Source organism: Silene latifolia, chromosome 10 (assembly GCF_048544455.1).
Source record: "Silene latifolia isolate original U9 population chromosome 10, ASM4854445v1, whole genome shotgun sequence".
Taxonomy (NCBI): Eukaryota; Viridiplantae; Streptophyta; class Magnoliopsida; order Caryophyllales; family Caryophyllaceae; genus Silene; species Silene latifolia.
The window spans coordinates 14,882,901-14,907,031 of NC_133535.1; the positions used below are offsets into that span (position 1 = coordinate 14,882,901).

At 38.2% G+C, this 24,131-nt stretch overlaps 2 protein-coding genes across 2 annotated transcripts; one reads left to right on the forward strand and one right to left on the reverse strand.

The window, feature by feature from the left end:
* The first annotated feature begins 1,885 nt into the window (after window positions 1-1,885).
* Window positions 1,886-2,440, forward strand: LOC141607155 (uncharacterized). The gene has a single exon (XM_074426515.1). The coding sequence runs from the start codon at window positions 1,886-1,888 to the stop codon at window positions 2,438-2,440; it is 555 nt and encodes a 184-aa protein (XP_074282616.1).
* Window positions 2,441-21,697: 19,257 nt separating this feature from the next.
* Window positions 21,698-24,131, reverse strand: LOC141607157 (wall-associated receptor kinase-like 8). Its single transcript, XM_074426517.1, has 3 exons — window positions 23,276-24,131; window positions 23,061-23,165; window positions 21,698-22,951 (listed from the first exon to the last, which is right to left on the reverse strand). The coding sequence occupies exons 1-3, from the start codon at window positions 24,129-24,131 to the stop codon at window positions 21,798-21,800; spliced, it is 2,115 nt and encodes a 704-aa protein (XP_074282618.1). The 3' UTR covers window positions 21,698-21,797.

Consider the following 24,131-nt stretch of genomic DNA (forward strand, 5'->3'; position numbering starts at 1 on the left):
CATACTATGTGGCGCGTTTTACCAGTAGAGAGGATTACGAATTTGTACTCACCCAAGGGCCATGGATGATCGGAGACCATTACCTCACAATTCGCAAATGGGTCCCGAACTTTATTGGAACAGATGAACCAATCAGATTCCTCACTACTTGGATCTGAATTCCCAAACTGTCGGTGGAATACTATCATAAAGATATTTTGAGAAAGATTGGAACCAAGATTGGAAAAGTCATTAGAATTGACACACCTACGGCTAATGCGGAGAGGGGTCAATTTATTAGGACGAGTGTAGAGGTAGATTTATCCAAACCTCTGCTTTCGAAATTCAGACTGAATGGGAAGGTTTGGATAGTCCAGTATGAAGGATTAAGACTCATCTGTTATAAGTGTGGCAAATTGGGACATTGGATACTAAATGCCCTCTTTTTCCAAGTAAGCAGCTTGATGATCAGGGTGCTGATATCATCCGTCCCCAACCAGAGCAGACTGTGACGAACAATCAGGTTGATGAACCTTCTTTACAAGAGAAGCACAAGGAAACATACGGATCATGGATGTATGTGAAGAAACCTGTAAGACGCAAAGTGGCTCATGGTGAGAAGGATAAAAAACAGAGGATGGGGTCCCTGTTTTACAAAATGTTCAAATTCTAAAGAAACCTACTCACGGTATGAGGTCCAGGTTTGCTGCGTTGGGTGGAGCTATAGCAGATGAGGGGGGTGAAAGCAACAGGATAGAATCTAATTCTCTAGTTGAGGTACGGGTGGTGAGTGAAGCGGCTGATAGAAGGCAAACGGATCGGGTAAAGGAATCTAAGCCAGAAGAGAGCCCAAAAGCTCTTAATGACATTTCCATTAGTGGGTCCAGCCAAGATTTTCATACTATTCCATTAAAGAATCCAAACACAATGGAAAATATGATTTGGCTTCCTAAAAATATGGAAAGGCAACCAAATATTCCTTCGAAATCAATTCTGTCCGCCTCGCATCTAATCAAGGAAAGAATCAATCCTAATTCAGCTACAATTCCGATTTTGTTACCTAATTCTCAGTCCAAAATTTCCCAATCACCTTTTGGAAATATTAATCCTAATATCCCTATAATTCCAAAAAAAAAATCCCTATTAATTCCCATTCTAATTCCTTATATAAAAAATCACATAAAAATTCCATATCAAAGGATATTATTCTAAAAAAGAGTCTGTCATGCAAAATCTCTCAAAACTCACACAAAAAAACCTATCACTCTACTACCATCTCCATTTGTCACAATGATGACTTTATCCCCCCTGCACCAGATCCCCCCCCGTCCTACATTATCGTGTCCCTCCATCCCTTTGCTTCCCGTTATCAGAACTTCAGGTGGAACCAAGAATGATGTGGGCCATTCCCTTGGCGAGAACTTTGGTGATGGACATCAGAATGTTAACTATGCCACTAGCAAACAATTCGGAGCTAGTCCTAAGTGTGGGTCTCATCTCCAACGAGATGATGGTCTTAACGAGAATTTCTGAGGCTTTTTTGTCCTCTTTGCGGTTTCACCCTCTTAATTTTATGGATAGATTTCCTAATTTCTTGAGTCGTAAACCCGCTGTGAGTATTATGACTTGGAACATACAAGGTGCCAGAAATCCGGCTGTTCTGACGAGGTTGAAAGATTTAATTCGTGTTAATGATCCTCAGGTATTGGCGTTGTTTGAACCACATATAAGTGGGGACACAACGCAGCGTGTGTGTGATCGAATTAACTTCAGTGGAAAAACACGAGTTGAAGCAGACGGTTTCAGTGGTGGTATTTGGCTATTTTGGCGTGCTGAAACGATAACAGTCACTCCCGTTGTTCATCATCCCTAACACATTACAGTTGAAATTAGTAGGCGGGGGGAGATGCCTTGGTATTTTTCAGCTGTTTATGCGAGTCTTGATAACGTAAAGAAGGAAGAACTTTGGAGGGATTTGGAAGTCTTTGCGCAATCACATGATAAACCGTGGATGGCTATGGGTGATTTCAATGACACGAGGTTCCTTCATGAAAGAAATGGCGATGGTAATACAATGAGGAGACGATGTCACAAGTTCAATTCGTGGTTGGAGAGCAACAATTGGATTGATCTTGATTTTTCAGGCCCGGAATATACTTGGATGAGAGGACACTCAAATAGCACCAGGAAATGGGCACGCCTTGATCGAGCTGTGTGTAATTCATCGTGGAGAATCATGTTTGCTGAAGGTTCTCTTCGTCACTTGGTCCAAAATCAGTCGGACCATTGCCCCATTATAATGAACACGAATGGTTTTGCGCCCATCCCCAAAGCTTTGAGACCGTTCAGATTTCAAGCGGCCTGGATGAACCATAACAAGTTTTCTGATTTCATTAATCACAATTGGAATAACAGTGAACCGTTGTTTCCATTTGTGCACGATTTTGCTGTGAAGTTATAGAGATGGAACAAGGATGTTTTTCATAACATTTTTGCTAAGAAGCGGAGCTTAGAGAGGAGACTTTTAGGAGTTCAGATGAAATTGAGTAGAGGAGGACCAGATTATTTGTTCAAATTTGAGTTGAAGCTGAAAAAACAGTTAGATGAGGTGCTACGGGAGGAAGAGCTTTTATGGTTTCAGAAATCTAGGATGGAACAAATTTGCGATGGAGACCGTAATACATGAGTGTTTCACCTAAGTACCATCATCAGAAGGAAACAGAGTCGAATTGAAAGTTTGCAAAATGATCAGGGCGAGTGGGTGTGGGATGCGGATATTGTTAAAAATATGGTTCTCTCCTATTTCCAAAACCTCTTCGCTGGACCTACTTCGACCTGCAATTTTGAGGGACTTACTTGGGATTTATTTCCATCATTGACCCAAGGAGAATTCACGAATCTCAGCCGCAATTACATGATTACAGAAATTCAAGGAGCTCTAAATCAAATGTCGCCTTTCAAGGCTCCCAGACCTGACGGTTTCCAAGCCTTATTCTACCAATCACAGTATGGACATGGGCCACGGGGGCGCTTGGGAACAAGCGTTTTTATTTGTGGAGTCGCCACCAATTTATTGTGGAAAATTGGAAACCATTCGAGTACCTCGTGCCATGTCAAAAAACAAAGTAGTGACATGAACACCAAGAACTCGTTACCCTTAGCATTCTATGTCTAGAATGACTCTCGTGGATGTCAATGAACACGGATGTTCACAGAGATCTGGAGTAAGGGGTGAGGGTACGTATTAGGAAGCTCTTTTGATCGAACACCTAATCCCGCCCGCCTCGATAGCGGCCTCTACTAATGATTAGGGAAGTTGTCTATACTCGATATGTTGTCGATTATATGCATGCAATGCAACATCCAAGTTTTAATCCTAACATGTGAAGATTTAACTAAGTCGGTGAACAATTAATTTAGCATACAATTAGGTCGAGGTAGGAATTTAGATTCAATTATATGTGAAGGCATACAAATGATACAATAAAAGAAATACAATAGAATACAATGAAGAAAATTACAATAATTACAATGGATTCAATTGATTTATGTCGAAAATACTTCCAAAACGGATAATTTGGGAAAGAAAAGAATAAACAAATAAGCGAACAGGAATTAGGCGATAATACGATTAATAGTTGATTAAATACGTAAGCTAATTAAACTAAGTCAAGGCAGAACGGAAGTTCAGAGACAGAAATCAACCTGGAACAGGCGCAGCAGAGCTGCGCCCTCTAGAAGAAGCGCAACAGATGTTGCGTCTGTTCCAAGGGTGAGTTCTGGCTGTGAAGCCGGAACTGCAAATCGTTAATGTCAATTGGTGAATTTAAGGATTAATTACGATATTCGACTCGGATGAAAGTGATTTAATGGATTAATTACATGCGAATGAGTCATAAAAGCAACGAAACATGGATGAAACGAATGCAAACGAATTAATTACATGAACGAAAGATTGATTAGTGACATAGGTGAACTAAATAGGTTAAATATGACAAATTAATGACGAATTAATGACGAATATGACAACAGACAGATGAAAATATATCAAAGGTCGAATTCCAGAAACTCAATATGAAAGAATCGAATCTCTACAACCCGGATTGATTTTAATGACGAAAACCCGCAAATATTGGATTACTTGGGATTTAAATCGGGATTTAACGATGAATTAAACATATTAATGATGATAGACAATATACATGTGAAATTATTACGCTATTATGTCAAAGAATTGAAGGACAAACGAAAACAAACAACGAACAATGATTTGACAGAGGACAAAGGAAGAAGAAAGGAAGCAGGAACTGCGGCAGCCTCACGAAGAGGCGCAAAGAGTGTGCGTCCCTTCAAGAGGCGCAGCGATTCTTGCTGCGTCCTTTCTCGACGGTCATCTTCTGGTAATCCGTAAAAAGGGTTTTAAAGCATGGTTTTATAAATCGGTTTTAAGAAGTATTTTCGACATAAACCTTACATTAATGATACAAAAGGTAAATAACAACAAACAAAAGAGAGATTTACACCCTCAGACTTACATGTTTGACGAAACGAGATGAACTAAGTTTATGATTAGTGATGCTCGACTCGAATGTAACGAAAGTGCCCTCGTAAGAGGAAAACGATTAAGATTAATTAACTTGATTGATGTGGAGTTGGTCAAATTGGTCGGTCATGCAAAACGAGGCTGGTACTCAGAAGGATCCGAGCTTACGTGGTCGAATGTTCAAGCACGTAGACGCCAAAAAGTAAGAACGTGGTCTAGAATGCAAAGGGAGAAGAGAAGGGCGGACACTCGCGTGAGAAATATGAGGAGCGAAGGCTCCTATTTATACTAATCACGTGAAGGAATAGGGTTTTCGGAGAAACTTTGGAAGTGTCTAAAAAAGATATGAAAAGATACGGAAAATACGCAGAAAAGGACCTGGGAAGAGGCGCAACAGTCACTGCGTCTCTTGGAAGAGGCGCAGCAACTGCTGCGTCTGTTCCCAAGTGGTTTCCTCCTGCGGAAGATAGATTTCCGTGTTTGGTTTATGGAATGACGGGATAATCTTATTTTCCTTAATATTTTGTATGAATATTACGGGAAATTGTTTACCAAAGAATAAAAGATTGTGAAAGATTTATAAAAATATGGAATAGAAATATTCGGAACATTCCAGAACATTCTGACTCGGGATTTAACGGTTATCAGAAAATGAAGACGGTTTTAGGCCCGGACTCCAAATGTACTCTAATTACTGTCAAAACGACCGTATCAGCGCGTAGATGACAACTAAGAGGTAGACATCAGTGTTTGAGCAATCACTTGACAGTAAACTTACGAACTGTCACAAATCGTTCCGCGTACCAAACATGCGGCCCAATCATCACCAGGTGGTTTGCGGGAGGTGCAGAAATGAGGTATCTATACACAGTGGGACACTGTCGCCCCGAGTTTATGTCGGCTGATTTTCAATGCCCTGCATGACGGAGTTTTCCCAGATGGTCTGGGTGAGACTTTCATTGCCCTAATTCCGAAAGTAGACCATCCTCACTTGGTCACTCAGTTTAGGCCAATTGGGCTCTGTAATGTGGTTTATAAGATTATTATTAAAATGATTGTATGTAACACCCCCTCATACCAAGGTACCTTACCAAGGACTACCCTAGCATGAAAGGCTGTTACCATCTCGGTTGCCCAAGGTTAGTATATCAAAAGCAACAATCCAAAATAACTTTAATAAAGTATAAAGAGTTTAACGATTACATACTCTTAGACCAACTCAAAATAAAAGCGTAAGGAACTCAATACAACTGAAATCAAAGACAGCTAAACTCGTAACAGCGGAAGCTAGACTCGAAGTGATGACTCCCCATGACTGTCCCATAGCTAAACATCTGCATTACCTGTCATAATCTGCTCACCATCCCCGAATGGATCACCGTAGGTTTTACAAACAACAACACGGGGTCAGTACCGCTCAATCAAGATAAGACAAACATTTAATGTAACCGGCTGATCATCCTCCATCCCCGGTCTCCCGATCTCTCACAGTAACCGACTACATACCGAAGTGTGTAGCCCTGCCAGATTACCCATCGCAACAGGTAATCCTCGCCGCCAATGGGTGACCGCAGCCCATCCCCACCTAGTCCAGCTCATCAACGAGCGACTAACAATCCCTGTCCCTTAATGTCCACATCCCCTCCCGTGACGGGTTCCACGGAGGGCGAACTAGGGTGTGAAGCCACTCCCGCAAGTGACTCCACCACAATCACACACACAGCATCACAGTTGTCACAACACCACAACCGTCACAACACAACCACATCACCACCGCCATCACAACACCCATGCTCCGATGATCAGCAGATAACAACAATTACAACACAAGCACAGTCTTAAATCAATTAACAATAATTGAGTAGGGAAACCCTACCTTTTCGCAATCCGCTTACGCTGCAATCAACCATACAAATGCATAACAAATACCACATCGTCACCTACTCCACTAATCACATAATACAATCACTAACTGCAAAACCCCCATTTTCCCCCAATTCATAATCAAGAACAAACCCTAAAATATAAATCAGTGAATATGAAGATGGGAATTTACCGACGATGAATCAAAAGGAATGAATGAAATTGCTATGATCACCCACACACAAGGAGAGATTCGGAGATGATTAGGGCATCGTAGAATGTTTTTAGGTTTGTAAAGCGTAATTAAAAACTGTCTAGCGTAATATATATAATGCCCTAATCATTTTCAAATCAAACCGCGGAAAAACACTCGACAGACCGGATACTCGGTCGAGTATAAAGTATACTCGGCCGAGTACCCTCTACTCGGTCGAGTATTCCACATACTCGGCCAAGTATTCCTAGGCAGTAGCCAAACAGGGACCACGACACACTTTACTCGACCGAGTAGGCCATACTCGGTCGAGTACCAGCCTATAAAATCCATAGTATTACATTTTAGACCGCTTAAAATCCGTTTTGCCTATTCTCATCAGCCCTATTCAAACGAGTTTCGTCCCGAAGAGACAAATAGCTGATAATGTCATCCTTGTCCAAGAAGTTCTTCATTCTATGATGAGTAAAAGAGGAAAAAGAGGCTTTATGGCTCTTAAACTTGATCTTGAGAAGGCCTATGATAAACTTGAGTGGCCTTTTATCAAACACACTTTGCTAGATATGAAGCTCCCGGAGGGAATGGTCAGTACCATTATGAAGTATATAATGACTTCCTCGCTGAGTATACTGTGGAATGGGGAACGGACAGATGCTTTTGTTCCAACAATAGGTATTCATCAGGGAGACCCGTTATCCCCATACATTTTCACCATTTATATGGAGAAACTAAGCCAATTGATTGAGAACGAAATCTGGGAAAGCAATTGGAAAGGATTCTTGTCTTGTCGTGGAAGACCGGTCCTTTCTCATTTATTTTTTGCGGATGATATAATTTTATTTGGTGAGGCATCGATTCAACAAGCTCGGGTGATTAAGAAATGTCTGCAGGTTTTTTGTCAAGCTTCAGGGCAGCGGGTGAGTTTTGCGAAATCGAAGATTTTTTGCTCGCCGAATGTGGAATAAGTTTTGGCAGAGGACATTGGGCGGGAATTGAACATGGAGATTACTGAGGACTTGGGAATGTATTTAGGAATGCCAACAATTAATGGTAGAGTGACCAAAGAAACTTTTGATTATATTGCTCAAAAAGTGGACAAGAGATTAACAGGATGGCGTTCTAAGAACCTATCACTTGCGGGTAGAGCAACGCTTATTCAATCTACTTTATCAGCTATTCCGTCTTACGCTATGCAAACTGCAAAGTTGCCTCGGGCCCTTTATGACGACCTTGACAAGAAAGCACGCAGATTTTTATGGGGTGGTGATGTTGAATCCCGTGGACTGAGCTTGGTCTCACGGGATACAGTCACAAAGGAAAAGGCGAATGGGGTATTGGGCATGAGGTCAATGCGACAAGTTAATATCGCTTTCATGGCTAAGCTGAAGGAAAAGTAGATTCATATACATACTAACATACTCTTATATGTCGAAATAATTTGTCATAAAATTAAATACGGATTTTATGCATGCAAACAATATAAAATAGAGGAGAAATCATGTCCTTACATTGATGATTTCGGTTCAAATGGGCACAAAAGAATTCTCCTTTTCTTTTGTTCTTGAGCTTTCCTTTAATGGAAGAACAAGATCCAAGTGTAGGATCTCTCCTTAGGAATAATACCCAAAGCTAACCCTTAATCTAATTAATATTATTTGATCTAGTATAATATTAATCTTGTGAAAAATTGAACCAAAAATGTTTGGTTTTTAGCTCCTAAAACCGGGTAGAGGAGAAGGAATTTTGGAGTATATTATCTCTCTAATTTATCATTAAAATGTAGAGAGGAAATTTTATTTCTTACACTAGAAATTATTAATGTGAATGAATGAATAATTTAGAGGAGAAAAACTCTCTAAATGCTCTAGGAAAAAACGGTGGGGGGAGGAGCTTTAGGGGAGCCAATGCATGCCCATATTTGTCTTCACAAGGTAAATAGGGTTACATGGCTACTCTAGCTTTTTCATCATTATGTTTTCTATTTAAAATATAAACACAATTTTAGCCTAATACTCCTCTAATATTTCGGCACTTTTAGTTAATATGGATTCCATATTATTTTTGTCAATTGTCAATATGTCACATGTCACATGTCACATAAATTTGTTATGTATTTTTAACATATTAAAAATCAACGTATTAATAAAAATACGTCACATACAAAAATCGACTTAGTAATTTCATAATTACTTGTGCCAAAATATTTTACCAATTTATAAATCACAACATATTGTATTTATAATAATTCATTCAATTCCGATTGTTTCTTTAAACAATAATTTCATCCGAGTAATGATACAATTCGATTACTCAGACCGTATCTCATTTAATCACATTTCAATTTGATACGTAAATTTCACTTCCAAAATTGTCCGTCAATTTTTCAAGTAATTTAATTAACTCGTAACGTTATACGATTAATTAAATAATCAATTAAGAGTGTTGCCCTATAGGTATGACCTAGGGGGTCAATCGATCACCACCGTCGCACGACGAATAATGTCAAACTCTAGTCACCAATCATTACCGATATATGTTGACCAAATGACAAGATAAATACTTCCCAATTGTATTCTTTAAAATGAGATTTAATAATGATATTTAAATCATGTGATCGCATTATTGTTGAGGACACATTTCCCAACAATCTCCCACTTGTCCTCGACAAGTGTGCATCACCAATTCTCTTGTCCTATTACTATCTCCCACTCAATGCAAGGTGTTTTTCAGGTCGTACTTGCAAGTGATCATATCGAGAGTGGTTTCCTCGATCTGGAGAATAACTGATTGACCGGACTTATCTATCATAGATACTTTCCGAGCGTGGCCACGCATTTCTAGTTCATTACTCCTCGAGTGGCCCTGAGATATTGTTATAACCCTGACTAGGGGTGGACAATTCCTATCGCACTCATTCCCTTCGACTAGCCAGCCACCATCATAACCCAAAATATGCCCATTTGGCCCCATTTACGAAGGTCGTAGTAACACAAATCAAAGTTATTCTGAAATCGTGCCATCTTAGGCGAATAGTCTTTAGTCAAAAGAATCGACTCATTAGAATACTATAGTAGCTCTCGCCACGACCAGGCTATATAAATTTGCCGAACTCTATAAGCGGTCATAAGGCCCGACAAAATGTTCCTAACATTCCGCCTATGTGATCGACTAGTCATCTCACATGACTCTATGGCACTTGAACTTGCCATCAATCGCCTCACACTCTAGTCACTTCGAGACGTCACCTCATACAAGTGACTATGGGCAAATACTATGTTAATCCATGTTCACTTTAACGGGGTTCAATTGTCTTTACAACCCGTTTGGATGTAACAATGTATAAATTAAAGATAAAAGACAAATGTGATTGTGAACATGAACAAAAACAACACTTTTATTTCATTTCAAAATCTAACAAAAACTTGGTACACGTTTAAGTCCCATGGACGTAACATGTCCATCATGCTTAGCCTGCGATAAAGGCTTGGTGAGCGGATCGGCTATGTTGTCATCCGTCCCAACCTTACAAATCGCAATTTCCTTTCTTTCAATGAAATCTCTTATTACATGATATTTTCTAAGTACATGTCTAGATCTATTACTAGACTTCGGCTCCTTAGCTTGGAAGATCGTCCCACTATTATCACAATAGAGAGTGATGGGATCATTGGCGGTAGGTACTACTTTTAGTCCTTCCGTGAATTGCTTGATCCACATAGCTTCCTTGGCAGCTTCTCCGATGCTTTGCTATGTACTCACCTCCATTGTCGAATCCGCGATTCTGACTTCCTTGAAGCTTCTCCAGCTTACGGCACCACCATTGAGCATGAAAACAAAACCAGCTTGTGATTTCATGTCATCTCTATCTGTTTGAAAACTTGAGTCCGTGTATCCATTAACACGCAACTCAGTGTCTCCTCCAAACACAAGGATAGAGTCTTTAGTTCTTCTCAAGTACTTAAGGATGTTCTTGACAAAGAATCCAGTGACTCTCACCTGGATTTCCTTGATATCTACTCGTCATGCTCAAGGCATACGAGACATCGAGACGTGTGCATATCATGGCATACATGATTGATCCAACAGCGGAAGCGTAAGGGATCAACTTCATGCGTTCAACATCATGGGGTTCGGAGGGACATTGAGTCTTGCTCAATATCGTTCCGGTTACCATAGGTACCAAACCCCTTTTGGATTTGTCCATGCTGAATCGTCGAAGAATCTTATCAACATAAGACTCTTGACTTAGTGCCAATATCCTCTTGGATCTATCTCTATAGATCCGGATACCTAATATGCGTTGTGCCTCTCCTAAATCCTTCATTTGGAAGTGGTTACCTAACCACTTCTTAACAGAAGACAACATTGGAATATCATTTCCAATGAGTAGTATGTCATCGACATACAAGATTAGGAACACAACATTGCTCCCACTGAATTTCATGTATAAACATGGTTCCTCAATATTTCGAGTGAAACCATTTTCCTTTATAACATGATTGAATCGATGATTCCAACTTCTAGATGCTTGCTTAAGACCATAAATGGATCTCTTAAGCTTGCACACTTTGTTAGGATTTTTAGAATCAACAAAACCTTCGGGTTGTATCATGTACACCTCCTCTTCTAAATGCCCATTTAGAAAAGCGGTTTTGACATCCATTTGCCAAATTTCATAATCATGAAATGCGGCGATCGCTAACAAAATCCGTATGGATCTTAGCATGGCTACGGGGGCGAAGGTCTCATCATAATGGAGACCTTGGACTTGGGTAAATCCTTTTGCCACTAGCCTAGCTTTGTAGACATCATCATGTCCTTCTATGCCATTTTTGACCTTGAATATCCATTTGCATTGGAGGGGTCTTGCCCCTTTAGGCAAATCTACCAAGTCCCAAACTTGGTTTTCATGCATAGAATCCATTTCGGACTTCATGGCTTCAAGCCATAAGGAGGAATTCGGACTAGAGATTGCGGTCTTGTAGGTGGCGGGCTCGTCACTTTCTATAAGTAACACATCGAGTGTTCCATCTTCCTCGATAAGTCCCACATATCGATCGGGATGGCGAATTACTCGACTCGTCCTTCTTAGTGGAGGAGGTACAACCGCGTTAGACGATGAAGGAACATCTTCTTGCGTCTCTACCTCGGTTTGTGGCTCTTGAACTTCATCAAGTTCAAAATTTCTCCCACTCTGTCTCTTAGAAATAAATTCCCGTTCTAAGAAGACAGCCTCGCAAGACACAAACACTTTGTTTTCTTGAGGTTTATAGAAATAGTAACCTCGAGAGGTCAAAGGATAGCCTACAAAGACGCACTTTTCAGATCTTGGGGCAAGCTTATTGTCGGGTTTAGTTTTGACGTAAGCATCACATCCCCAAATTTTCATGTAGGATAGATTAGGAACTTTTCCTTTCCATGTTTCAAATGGAGTCTTTTCGGTGGCTTTAGTGGGACTATTATTTAAAGATAGAATTGCGTTTGATTGCAAATCCCCAAAACGAGTTAGGTAACTCGGTTTGACTCATCATGGATCGAACCATATCAAGTAGGGTTCGATTTCTCCTTCGCAACACCATTCGGTTGTGGTGTTCCGGGTGGAGAAAGTTGTGATATGATACCACAACCTTTCAAGTGTGAATCAAATTCAAGGCTAAGGTATTCACCACCATGATCGGATCGTAGTGCCTTAATCCTCTTGTTCAATTGGTTCTCTACTTCGTTTTGAAATTCTTTGAATTTCTCAAACGCTTCACTCTTATGTTTCATTAAATAGATATACCCATATCTACTTAAATCATCGGTGAAGGTTATGAAGTAGTCATAATTACCACGAGCGGTGATAGTCATTGGTCCACATACATCGGTGTGTATGAGTCCCAATAGCTCACTAGCTCGTGTCCCTTTACCACTAAAAGGATTACGAGTCATTTTGCCAAGTAGGCAATATTCGCATGTACCAAATGATTGATAATCAAATGGTGTAATCACATTAGTCGAAACTAATCTTTTGATGCGATTCTCGTTTATGTGACCTAATCGACAATGCCAAATGAACGCTTCACTTGGGTCACTTGTTTTGAGTTTCTTTGATTGAATGTTATAAATATCATTTGTCGGATTTGAGGTCTCTAAAATGTAAATGCCATTGATAGATGAAGCTTGGCCTATGACCAAGTCGTTCCTAGAAATAGTACAACGATTGTTCTTAATGACAAAACAAAAACCGTCCATGTCTAGCATGGCGATTGAAATAATGTTTTTAGAGAGCGTAGGCACATAAAAACAATTATGCAAATACAACTCAAATCCATTAGGTAAAGCTAAAACATAAGTTCCCTTGGATTCGGCCGCTACCCGAGCTCCATTTCCAAGGCGTAGATCCACATCTCCCTTTCTAAGCCTCTCCACATCTCTTAAACCCTGTAAATGATTACAAAGGTGAGAACCACAACCGGTATCTAGTACCCATGTCGTAGTGGAAGTATAATTTATATCAATAACATAAATTTCTTTAGGAATTGTACTTTTTGGAGCAATGAGTCCTTCCCTTATATTTCGCAAATACATGGGACAATTCCTAAGCCAATGTCCCATGCCATAGCTATAATGGCACTCATCATTAACTTGCTTGAAGTTTTTGATTTTCTTTCCTTTCTTCTTGAACCTCTTGCCCTTTGAAGCAAGAACTTGATTGCTAGAGCTCCCACTAGCTTTGGCATCCTTATCTTCCAGAGATAAAGACCCTATAGATCGTATGAGGTAGTCTTCCTGAGACGGACTCACACGAGGTCTAGTAGAAGTGGGTGGTTTAGAAGAGGTGATGAAGTTAAGGTTTCCATCCGAACCTATCCCGAAATGAAGTTCTCTAGTTGTATCGAAATTATTGTTGGAGCATACGTCGTCAAGAACATGGTGATATGACTCAATAGTTATCGGTGCGGTAGCATTTGTTGGATTCATTGTAATGCACTACAAATATGGAGGAAAGGAAATATTAACATTTGTCTTTTTAAATCATACTTGCAAATTAACAAGATATGAACATTTATATAGTGACCTCTACCCAACTATTATAAATGATTCCAAGACCCAAATACATATCAACTTAGGCACGGGGTAGCCGATGCAACCTTTATCAATATAACTCGGTGGATTAACCTTTTAATCGATTCTACTTTTAGAACTCTTGGTCGATAAAATTACTCTAATGTTTATCTATAGCCCAAAACACATCAACAAGGGCACGGGGTAGCCGATGCAACCCTTATCAATAACTTTTGTTGAGTTCAATCCAAATTTCGAATAAATGTGTCCATTATCCAAACCCACATCAACTTGGGCACGGGGTAGCCGATACATCCCTTATCAACATGAATTCGGTGGATTAACATTCATCACCCACTTCCCCTACGTAACAAGGTTTGTACCCCGGGGTAGCCGAGTGCACTCCCTCGCGAAATAGGTTTTCATGGTTTCTACTATTTGGTAAGGCTATGTCTCAATTAATTGTTTTAGCGAGAGGTCATGCCAATTTATTATCTATCACGTTTTAAGTGAACTAAAGCGGTGAACTACGATAATTTGAATTGACACGGTCGATAAACTCGATAAGATAAAAATGCATGTTTTAGTTATGACGATTTAGCGATGCATGTGACATAAAATAAAATGCAAGCATAAAGATAAATAAATCCTAGTATGGCCTTTCCTAAAATAGAAAAACTATTTAACTATTACATATTCGGAAACCAACTCCATTGGTCCCTTGAACTTCGGTTGTGGCACGCATCTCGAGGTAACACCGTCTTTATGTATCGTCATTCTTGAAGAAATCCGTCTTTTGGAACTCCGGAATGAATAAAATTACATAATAAATTACATAATTCAAAAATTACATAAATTAAAATTATGACAATCATAAAGAAAATGCAGCATTATAATATGTAAGAACATGCTCAATTTTATGCTAAATCGCCTTTTAATTAGCCAATATCGTATATTACTCGGTTTTTACGGATTTGCGTGATTTCAACATTTTATAATCACAAAAATACATAAACTCATATTTATGCATAAGTTAATTACCCTAACCTCTTAGGACTCAAAATTTAGTCTTCACTAATAATTTGACCATAATTAACCCATATATTATAAAATTGTTCATAAATGGACCAAAAATTACAAAAATAAGCTATTAAACTTCAAATAAATCACAAAATTTCAAATAAATTCAAAATTTGAAATTTAAACTCATGAACATTCTGGAAAATTTCCATGACACTCATAATGTTCAAAATCTTAGGTTAAAAATTTCGAAAATTTACCGGAAAACAATGTTGCGGTTTATCGATTTTTAATAAAATAATCATAAAAACATGGAAAAATTATTTTCACTAACTTTTCAATTTTAGATCTGAAAAAGATAATAAAATGCAACATTAGATGTTTTTCCTAAGTCATAGATTATGTTTTATTAATTTTCCACTAATAATGTCACTATTTATGCTATTTTTCTTCAAAAATCCATAAATCATGCAAAAAGACTTCTTTATAGCCAATTATTTTACACACATCTTGTAAACTTGCATGTGACAACATATTAATTTTCTATGACCAGATTCAAAAATTTAACTCATATTAACCTATTTTTCACCTAAATCCGAATTTAATAATGAAAAATTCATTTTTCGAGCATAACAAGTCCAAAAATTATGAAAATTTACAGGTTATCTCAAAATAATATATGTGACAACATATCCAAAAATCAATGGAAAATTCGAAGTATAGCTAATTTTAGACAAAAAATGACATTTTTACTCATAAAATCACATTTAAATGCCATTATTGTAAATTATGAACAATAAAAATCCGAAAAATTAACCAAAATATCCTAAAACATTTTAGGATCAGAAATATTAACATGCATGGTTTAATTTCGTGATATATCATAATAACACAAATTTTACAAGTTTTATTTGTTATTCTTATAACTCGGAAAAACTTTTAACCGATTTGCATGCAAACAACCGTGGCTCTTGATACCGATTGAAGGAAAAGTAGATTCATATACATACTAACATACTCTTATATGTCGAAATAATTTGTCATAAAATTAAATACGGATTTTATGCATGCAAACAATATAAAATAGAGGAGAAATCATGTCCTTACATTGATGATTTCGGTTCAAATGGGCACAAAAGAATTCTCCTTTTCTTTTGTTCTTGAGCTTTCCTTTAATGGAAGAACAAGATCCAAGTGTAGGATCTCTCCTTAGGAATAATACCCAAAGCTAACCCTTAATCTAATTAATATTATTTGATCTAGTATAATATTAATCTTGTGAAAAATTGAACCAAAAATGTTTGGTTTTTAGCTCCTAAAACCGGGTAGAGGAGAAGGAATTTTGGAGTATATTATCTCTCTAATTTATCATTAAAATGTAGAGAGGAAATTTTATTTCTTACACTATAAATTATTAATGTGAATGAATGAATAATTTAGAGGAGAAAAACTCTCTAAATGCTCTAGGAAAAAACGGTGGGGGGAGGAGCTTTAGGGGAGCCAATGCATGCCCATATTTGTCTTCACAAGGTAAATAGGGTTGCATGGCTACTCTAGCTTTTTCATCATTATGTTTTCTATTTAAAATATAAACACAATTTTAGCCTAATACTCCTCTAATATTTCGGCACTTTTAGTTAATATGGATTCCATATTATTTTTCTCAATTGTCAATATGTCACATGTCACATGTCACATAAATTTGTTATGTATTTTTAACATATTAAAAATCAACGTATTAATAAAAATACGTCACATACAAAAATCGACTTAGTAATTTCATAATTACTTGTGCCAAAATATTTTACCAATTTATAAATCACAACAGATTGTATTTATAATAATTCATTCAATTCCGATTGTTTCTTTAAACAATAATTTCATCCGAGTAATGATACAATTCGATTACTCAGACCGTATCTCATTTAATCACATTTCAATTTGATACGTAAATTTCACTTCCAAAATCGTCCGTCAATTTTTCAAGTAATTTAATTAACTCGTAACGTTATACGATTAATTAAATAATCAATTAAGAGTGTTGCCCTATAGGTATGACCTAGGGGGTCAACTGATCACCGCCGTCGCACGACGAATGTCAAACTCTAGTCACCAATCATTACCGATATATGTTGACCAGTTGACAGTATAAATACTTCCCAATTGTATTCTTTAAAATGAGATTTAATAATGATATTTAAATCATGTGATCGCACTATTGTTGAGGACACATTTCCCAACATAAGCTTGGATGGCGAATGCTCACGGAGCCTAACTCATTATGGGCTCGTGTAATTCGACAGAAATATTGCAAGGGTCGGTGCAATATGAAGATGTTTGAGCCTAAGCAGGTGAGTTCCAATGCTTGGAAAGGAATTTTGGAAGCAATGGAAGCTACGAAAAGGGGGATGGGATCAGTTATAGGTAACGGAACAAACACGTTGTTTTGGCAACAGAGATGGGCGACAGATTGCCCGTTGATTGAACTTACTTCGAGACACATTCCTGATTCGATTAGTAACTGTTCTGTTGCGGACATGTGGGATGCGCAGACGGGATGGAGATGGGAAAGCTTCGCGGAGTTTCTGGCACCGGAGCTTCTCCAAACAATAGCATTGTATGAGGTGATACCTGGAGATGCTAATGACGATCAAATCTATTGGGCTAAAACGTCATCGGGCTTCTTTTCTATCAAGTCTGCAGTTAATTTGATAAGGAGGGATATTGATGATGAAAATAAGAGTGATTGGAAGCTCCCTTGGAAGACGTGGGTACCGCAAAAAATGAGAATATTTCTTTGGTTGGTGATGCATGATAGAATCATGTCTAATGTTAATAGAACTAGACGTGCACTCACTGATGAACCATGGTGTGGGATGTGTACTGATCAAGAGGAAACTATGCTACATTTTCTTCGGGATTGCAGGGAGGCGCGCAAAGTCTGGGCTTTGTTCCCTTCTGAGAAGGAACAACAATTTCTTGAGTTAATGGATACTCGGAAATGGATTATGTTTAATCTATCTCATAAGGGCAACGATGATCTCCGGTTATGGGCGACTACGTTCTCTGTAGTTTTGTGGTGGATATGGCGTTGGAGGAACTGCCGTGTGTTTGGAAGGGAAGAAGTAATTCCTGCAAATGTTTACACTTTCCTTACGCAACGAGTTTGGGAGGTGGTTAATGCCAAGGAATCATTAGAGGTATGTTTCAAATATAAGGATAGAATGCAGCGTGAAATTTTCATTCAATGGGTGGCGCCACTGTATAACTGGGTTGCGTTGAATATTGATGGGGCCTCTAAAGGAAACCCGGTTTTGGCAGGAGCTGGTGGGGTCTTTCGTAATGCAATGGGATTAGTCATAGAGGCTTTTTCCAAAAAGTTGGGAATTGTAACGGTGACTCGAGCTGAACTAATGGCGCTGAAAAGAGGACTTATGATTGCCATGAAGCGTAAAATCACGCATCTCATTATTCAAATTGACTCGAAATTAGTTGCTTATGTGAGAGAGGCGGAACACCTTTACCCATCGGCTCAAGCTCATTTGATGAAGATTTGCAAGTCCTTCATTGATGACACGCATTGGCAAGTGCGGATTGTCCATATTTATCGCGAGGCAAATAGGTGTGCGGACTGGATGGCGAATCAGGGTGTTACACAAACGATGTAACTGTGTCGCTTTGATTTTACGAATATGCCGAATCACCTATTTCATCTCTGCCAACAAGACTTGGGGGGAGTTGCTTGGCCACGCTTTGTGCCGATGTTTTCGAGTTAGAGCTAGGCAGTCGTAGTTTTGCTTTCTCGCTTTTCCTTTAGTTTGTTTCTTATCTTTGTTTTCTCGTTTAGTCTGGATGTAATCCGCTTCTCTACACCAAAAAAAAACATTAATTTGTTACCCTTTATACAACCTTTAACGTAAGAAAAAAAAATCCCCATTGATATCTTCAAATTTACCAGATCTAATAAGACCACCTTTCACTGATCTTATATGGCTTCATATATATTCCAAATCTCGAAATCTTGATACTTTACAAATCGTATGTCTGCAACTTTTCTCCATATATTAAACAAAAATATAAAAAATTCATTGCCAAATTTAACTTGACTAATAAACACGTAAAGGTGGAAATTTAGTTGATTGGTTCATATATTCCAAATTTAGATATTTTGCATATACTATTCAGCAACTCATCTCATATATTAAACAAAGATATAAAAAAATCATTGCCAAAATTAACTTGAGTAATAAACATGCAAATAGTATTCTGCAACTTATATATATAGATGTAGGATATGATTACCAATATATACTGAACCTTTTACACAAAAGACTAATTATATTAACATTCCTTTTTTTACCTCTATTAATATAATAAAAATAATAGAGGTTAATGTAATACCCGCCCTGTTTAAGGACTCTTTGATTGACCTATTGACCAAGGGAGACCCTTACCAAGGGATAGGGGAAAGATTGGGTGATCGATGTAGCGTGGTACTCGATCTATTTAGGGTTACTCGGCCGAGTAACTTGGATACTCGACCGAGTAGGATACTCATCCGAGTATGTCTATACTCGGTCGAGTACCACGTCAGTTACGCATTATTATAAAACGCGGAGTCTAAAATGTAATTCACTTTTCGGCGGTTCTTTTATCTTTCTAGCCCTAAGCGCTCTCTCTCTCTCTCTCTCTCTCTCTCTCTCTCTCTCTCTCTCTCTCTCTATGCTTCTCACATGGCCTTGGACACTAACCCAAGAAGGGAGATGGTTTATGCATGAAGTCATCGAGTCGGGTTGTCGTCGTTACCGGCATCGGCCTGCGTCTCAAGGTGAGTTTGTGTCTAGTTGTTATCTTTCAGTAGATCTTGGATAGTCGATTAATAGGATATGCTTGCTATCTGTAGGATTCAACATGAAGTCTTGCTTAGCTTAATTGTCGGATGCACTTTCATGGAATAGCAAAAAGGTAGGGTTTTCCTACTAAGTTGCCTGTTTAATTTATTTAAGATGGATTGTTTGTTGTATTGGCATGATTAGTGTCATTGTTGGAATGGTTGGTTGTGGATTGGTTGTTGTTTGTCTATGTTTGCGAGGTGCGTCCCCGGCTGAATGGAGTCATCATTCGGATGGCTTCACGCCCTTGATTCGCCCCTTGTGGTTACTGTCACAAAGGAGGATGTGCACATTAATGGACATGGGTTATTACTCGTTGCGATGAGCGGGGCTTAGGTGGGCAAGGCTGCGGTCCTTCCACTGGCGGTGTGGATTACCTGTTGCGATGAGTAATCTGTCAGGGCTACACGCTTAGGTGTATAGCCCGTTACTAAATATAATTGGAGTTGGAGAATGGTTATAAATTTAAATTGATGTTAAAGTATAAACTATACGTTGGTAAATTTTTCATTTAATGTAATAATTGTAACTTTAAAGAATAACATGATACATACTTACCATTAACTTTGTGAACAAAAAAAAAATCATTAAAAATTTAAAATAATTGGATAAAATTTTTAAAATGAATTCTTAATTTTATAACTTTACTCAATTCTCTTAAATTAGTTTTTCATTATAAATAAACTAATAAATAAATACTCTATATATATACCGTGCTTTGCACGGGATCTATATTAGTTTACAGGGACGGCCCATAGGTAGAGCAATTCAGCTCGCCGCACAGGGGCCCATAAAACAAAGGGGCCCAAATTTCTGAGTGCAGTTAACATGTTAAGAAAAATAACTATTATAATTATTGATGATTTGAGGCCCAAAACAATACCCTGGCAATCATCTCTTTATTCCGCCAATATTTGCCTGCTCCAAAGCCCAATTCTACCATATTCTGAGTTCTGACTATTGACTTTCCTTCTTGATTATTTGTTTTGTTTTTCTCTCGCTCATTTTCTATCTTTAACGACTTTTCTTTACTCCGGAAAAATATTTATACTCCACCATCCCCGTTATTTATTTAACTATTCTATTTATTAATATCTCATTTATTTGTTTATTTTTTAAATTGGGTAAATTTTTGAAAGATAATTTGATTACATAACCTATTATTCAATTGTATTTGTGCCAAACAAAGGTAAATAAATGACCAGAACGAAGGGTGTATATACTTATTCCAATTTTATTTCTTTTGTTTTTGGTTTTACGGTATTAATTTTTCGTTAATTTTCTCCATTTTGATTTCTTTGTTGCTTAGATATTTGTTAGGGGATGCATAATTTCATTGTTTTTTTCTCTCGGTTCTTTGATTAATAAATTTAGACTCCGACTAACTTAATCTTAGGCAAGGGTCGTTATATCTCAAATCTAACAATTTAATGTTTTAGAATTCGATATCTTTCCTCGAAACTAATTGCGTTTTAATTCATGCAATGAAGGTTCATTTCTAGCTTACGGAGGATTACTATTTTAGTGGTTGTAATTTAGGGCTTTCACCGAATACTTTGAACAGGGCCTCTATAATTTATTGGTCGCCCCCTGTTAGTTTAGTACTCCAAAAGACCTGTACTATTTCAGTCTTATCATCAATCCCGATGTTTTGAACACTAGTGTTATATTGGGTCCGTATGAACCTGTGTAAGAAAAAGTTTCTAAAATTCAAGACACTTGAATTGTTTTCTTTCATTAAGAAGGTCCAAGTAATCCGAGTATGGTCATCCATTCTTTATTAGCACTAACAAAATTAACAGAATTATATTACTTAAAACTGCACTGAGATATAATTGAGAATGCCTGAGCCTGCAAGAACCTCTTGGCTGACACACTTTCTAACATCCAAATGCACATTTAAGCAATTTTCTAAATCAATTTTGGGACTGACAGTACATTCTCAATTATATCTCAGTGCAGTTTTAAGAAGATCCACCAACTTAATCCGAGAATGCAACTAACTGTATATCACTAACATGTGCAACTAATGTTAATTCAGTATACCAAGCATAACTGCCTGCTATATGGTCTGCGACCCCATGATTAGGATAATCCAACTGCTAGCACTAGAACTAGAATTAAGAGCAGTACATTAGATGCAAGAATATTGGATACTGTATCATTTTTTGCATTTGATCACCCAAGTAGCATTTAGACATTTCCACAGATGAATCCATAACACAGAAACAGACCTGTATCAGTAAGTACCAAAGCGATTGAATCTTCGAAATGTGGTATCACCTGTCATGGATATTCCAGCATCATCAACCATACTCGTTACGGCTGATAAATTATTCTGCCAACCTTCCTGTGATGACTTTATTGCTTGTAATGTTGCCTCAATTTCTTTCATACTTGGCCTATTCGTTCCATCTAGAAGCAAACACCTTGTCGCGAGTTCAGCAATTGATTTAGCCTTCTCGTTTCCACCATCTGATCTTGCTACACGGGCATCCAATATATTGGACAATGAATTAGATTGGACATGTGTTCTGAACCACGGGACTAGACCACGCTCATCTTTTGTCGAATGGCCAGCCAGTTCCCCTGTCAACAACTCGATGAGGACCACCCCAAAGCTGTAGACGTCACTCTTGTCCGAGAACTTGTGTGACTGGAAGTACTCCGGATCAAGATACCCAAATGTCCCGATGACACGGGTTGTCACATGGGTCTGATCAATATCAACAGACCTTGAAATTCCAAAATCCGAGAGTTTAGCTCTGTACTTGCTATCCAAAAGAATATTGGTAGCCTTTACATCTCTATGAAATATGGGTCGTATTGAAGAGGAGTGGAGATAAGCTAGACCATTTGTGATGTCTATGGCGATCTGTAGTCGCATGTCCCATGTACATGGGAAGTCTTCATTTGGAGAACTGATTTGCTCAGAAAGAGTTCCATTAGGTACATACTCGTATACCAACATTGGAATTTCTGTCTCTAAACAACATCCAACAAGCTTTATTATATTTCTGTGGTTAATTTCTGATAAAAGACTCACCTCATTGATGAAATTGTTCAATTGTCTTGCATCCATTGACTTGAACTTCTTTATTGCTACTAACCTCCCGTCACTTAACATTCCCTTAAAAACAGTAGCTTCTCCGCCATGCCCTAAAATTCGATTATTGTTGTACTTGTCTGTTGCATTTGCCATTTCACTTGAACTGAAAATTCTGGCTTTGTCAGTCTTACTTTCTTCAGAAGACAACAGTTGCGCTAGTACCATGCCCCCATTTCTTTTCAAGTATCGAGCCTTGAGTCTCGTCTCCCTTCTTCTCTTCATTACTTTGTAGATCCAGTAAGCACATAGAAGTAAAAGCTGCAGTCCAATACTTACTCCTATACCTGGAACAATAGGGAAACCAGACTCACTATTAATTTTATCACCACACCTTAGATATGACCTGTATCAAATTTCAACGCTTTACGTAATGACTAGATCTAGAGAGCTTACCAAGTACAAGTATTAACCATATACTTTCCTTTGGGGTGTTGCCTTCAAACTCCGGATTGATATCTTTGCGACAGCGAGAGGTATCATTTCCGAGTGAAAGACAACCTTCAACACATAAGAACACAGTTAAGTATCAACACCTGGAGACGTTCTATAACAGTAAGTAGTATTTGCAGAAAGTGGACAGAGGAATAATGAGGCAGTAGAAATTTTACCTTGGCAGCCATAAGGAAGATAAGGATTGCCTTTATAATCGCCTTTGCACTGACAGACATAACCTTCTGCTTCACCACCATTGTTTGACTTCTTGTAAATACATGTAGAATTGGAGTAGCTAGGCGAGTTCACGGGCAAATCCTTGACTGTCCATTCGAGTATAGCCGGGACAGGACAGTCTACCAGTGAAAGTTTAGGATCGATAACTTGGTTAGAAATCCAGTCTTTATCAACTAAAATGGCCGTAGTCGGAATCGAACAGCTCTCAGATGGATTAACAAAAAATTCTAACCAAAAATAATCGAGAGGAAATGGCAATGTGGTTTGGCAACACCCTACTCCGTAGCAATGCTTACTTTTAAATTTCTCAGACCCATTTCGACATACTTGAGCACATCCAGCTAGAGGATTGTTGTGACTATCCATAAGCACAACATCTCCTCCGCACCCGACAACCAGAAATGTGTTCCGATCACTCGAGTATCGGAACGGACTGCCTCTCAAATCAGCAGCAAACAGTGATTCCGTTATATTTTCTTCGGAATCAAAACAATAACCTTGACATTGAAACCCTATTGTCAAGGTTCTTTCTCTAACATCTATTTGACGCCCTAAAGGATGACCTATGCCTTCAGCGTCAAGGCTCACATTTAATGCCAGTAAGATAATTTTGTTGGAATCAACTACGCACTCCACAGCAAACCAACGATTATGGTAGCATTTCTCACCAATGCCGAAAGGGTAAGGAATTGATAAATTCCCACACTTGTCACTACATCCCGGTTTGGCTATAAGTGGTGTTGATCCTAAGACGACATGGGGTAACACGACAATGACTAAGATGTAGAAAAACAT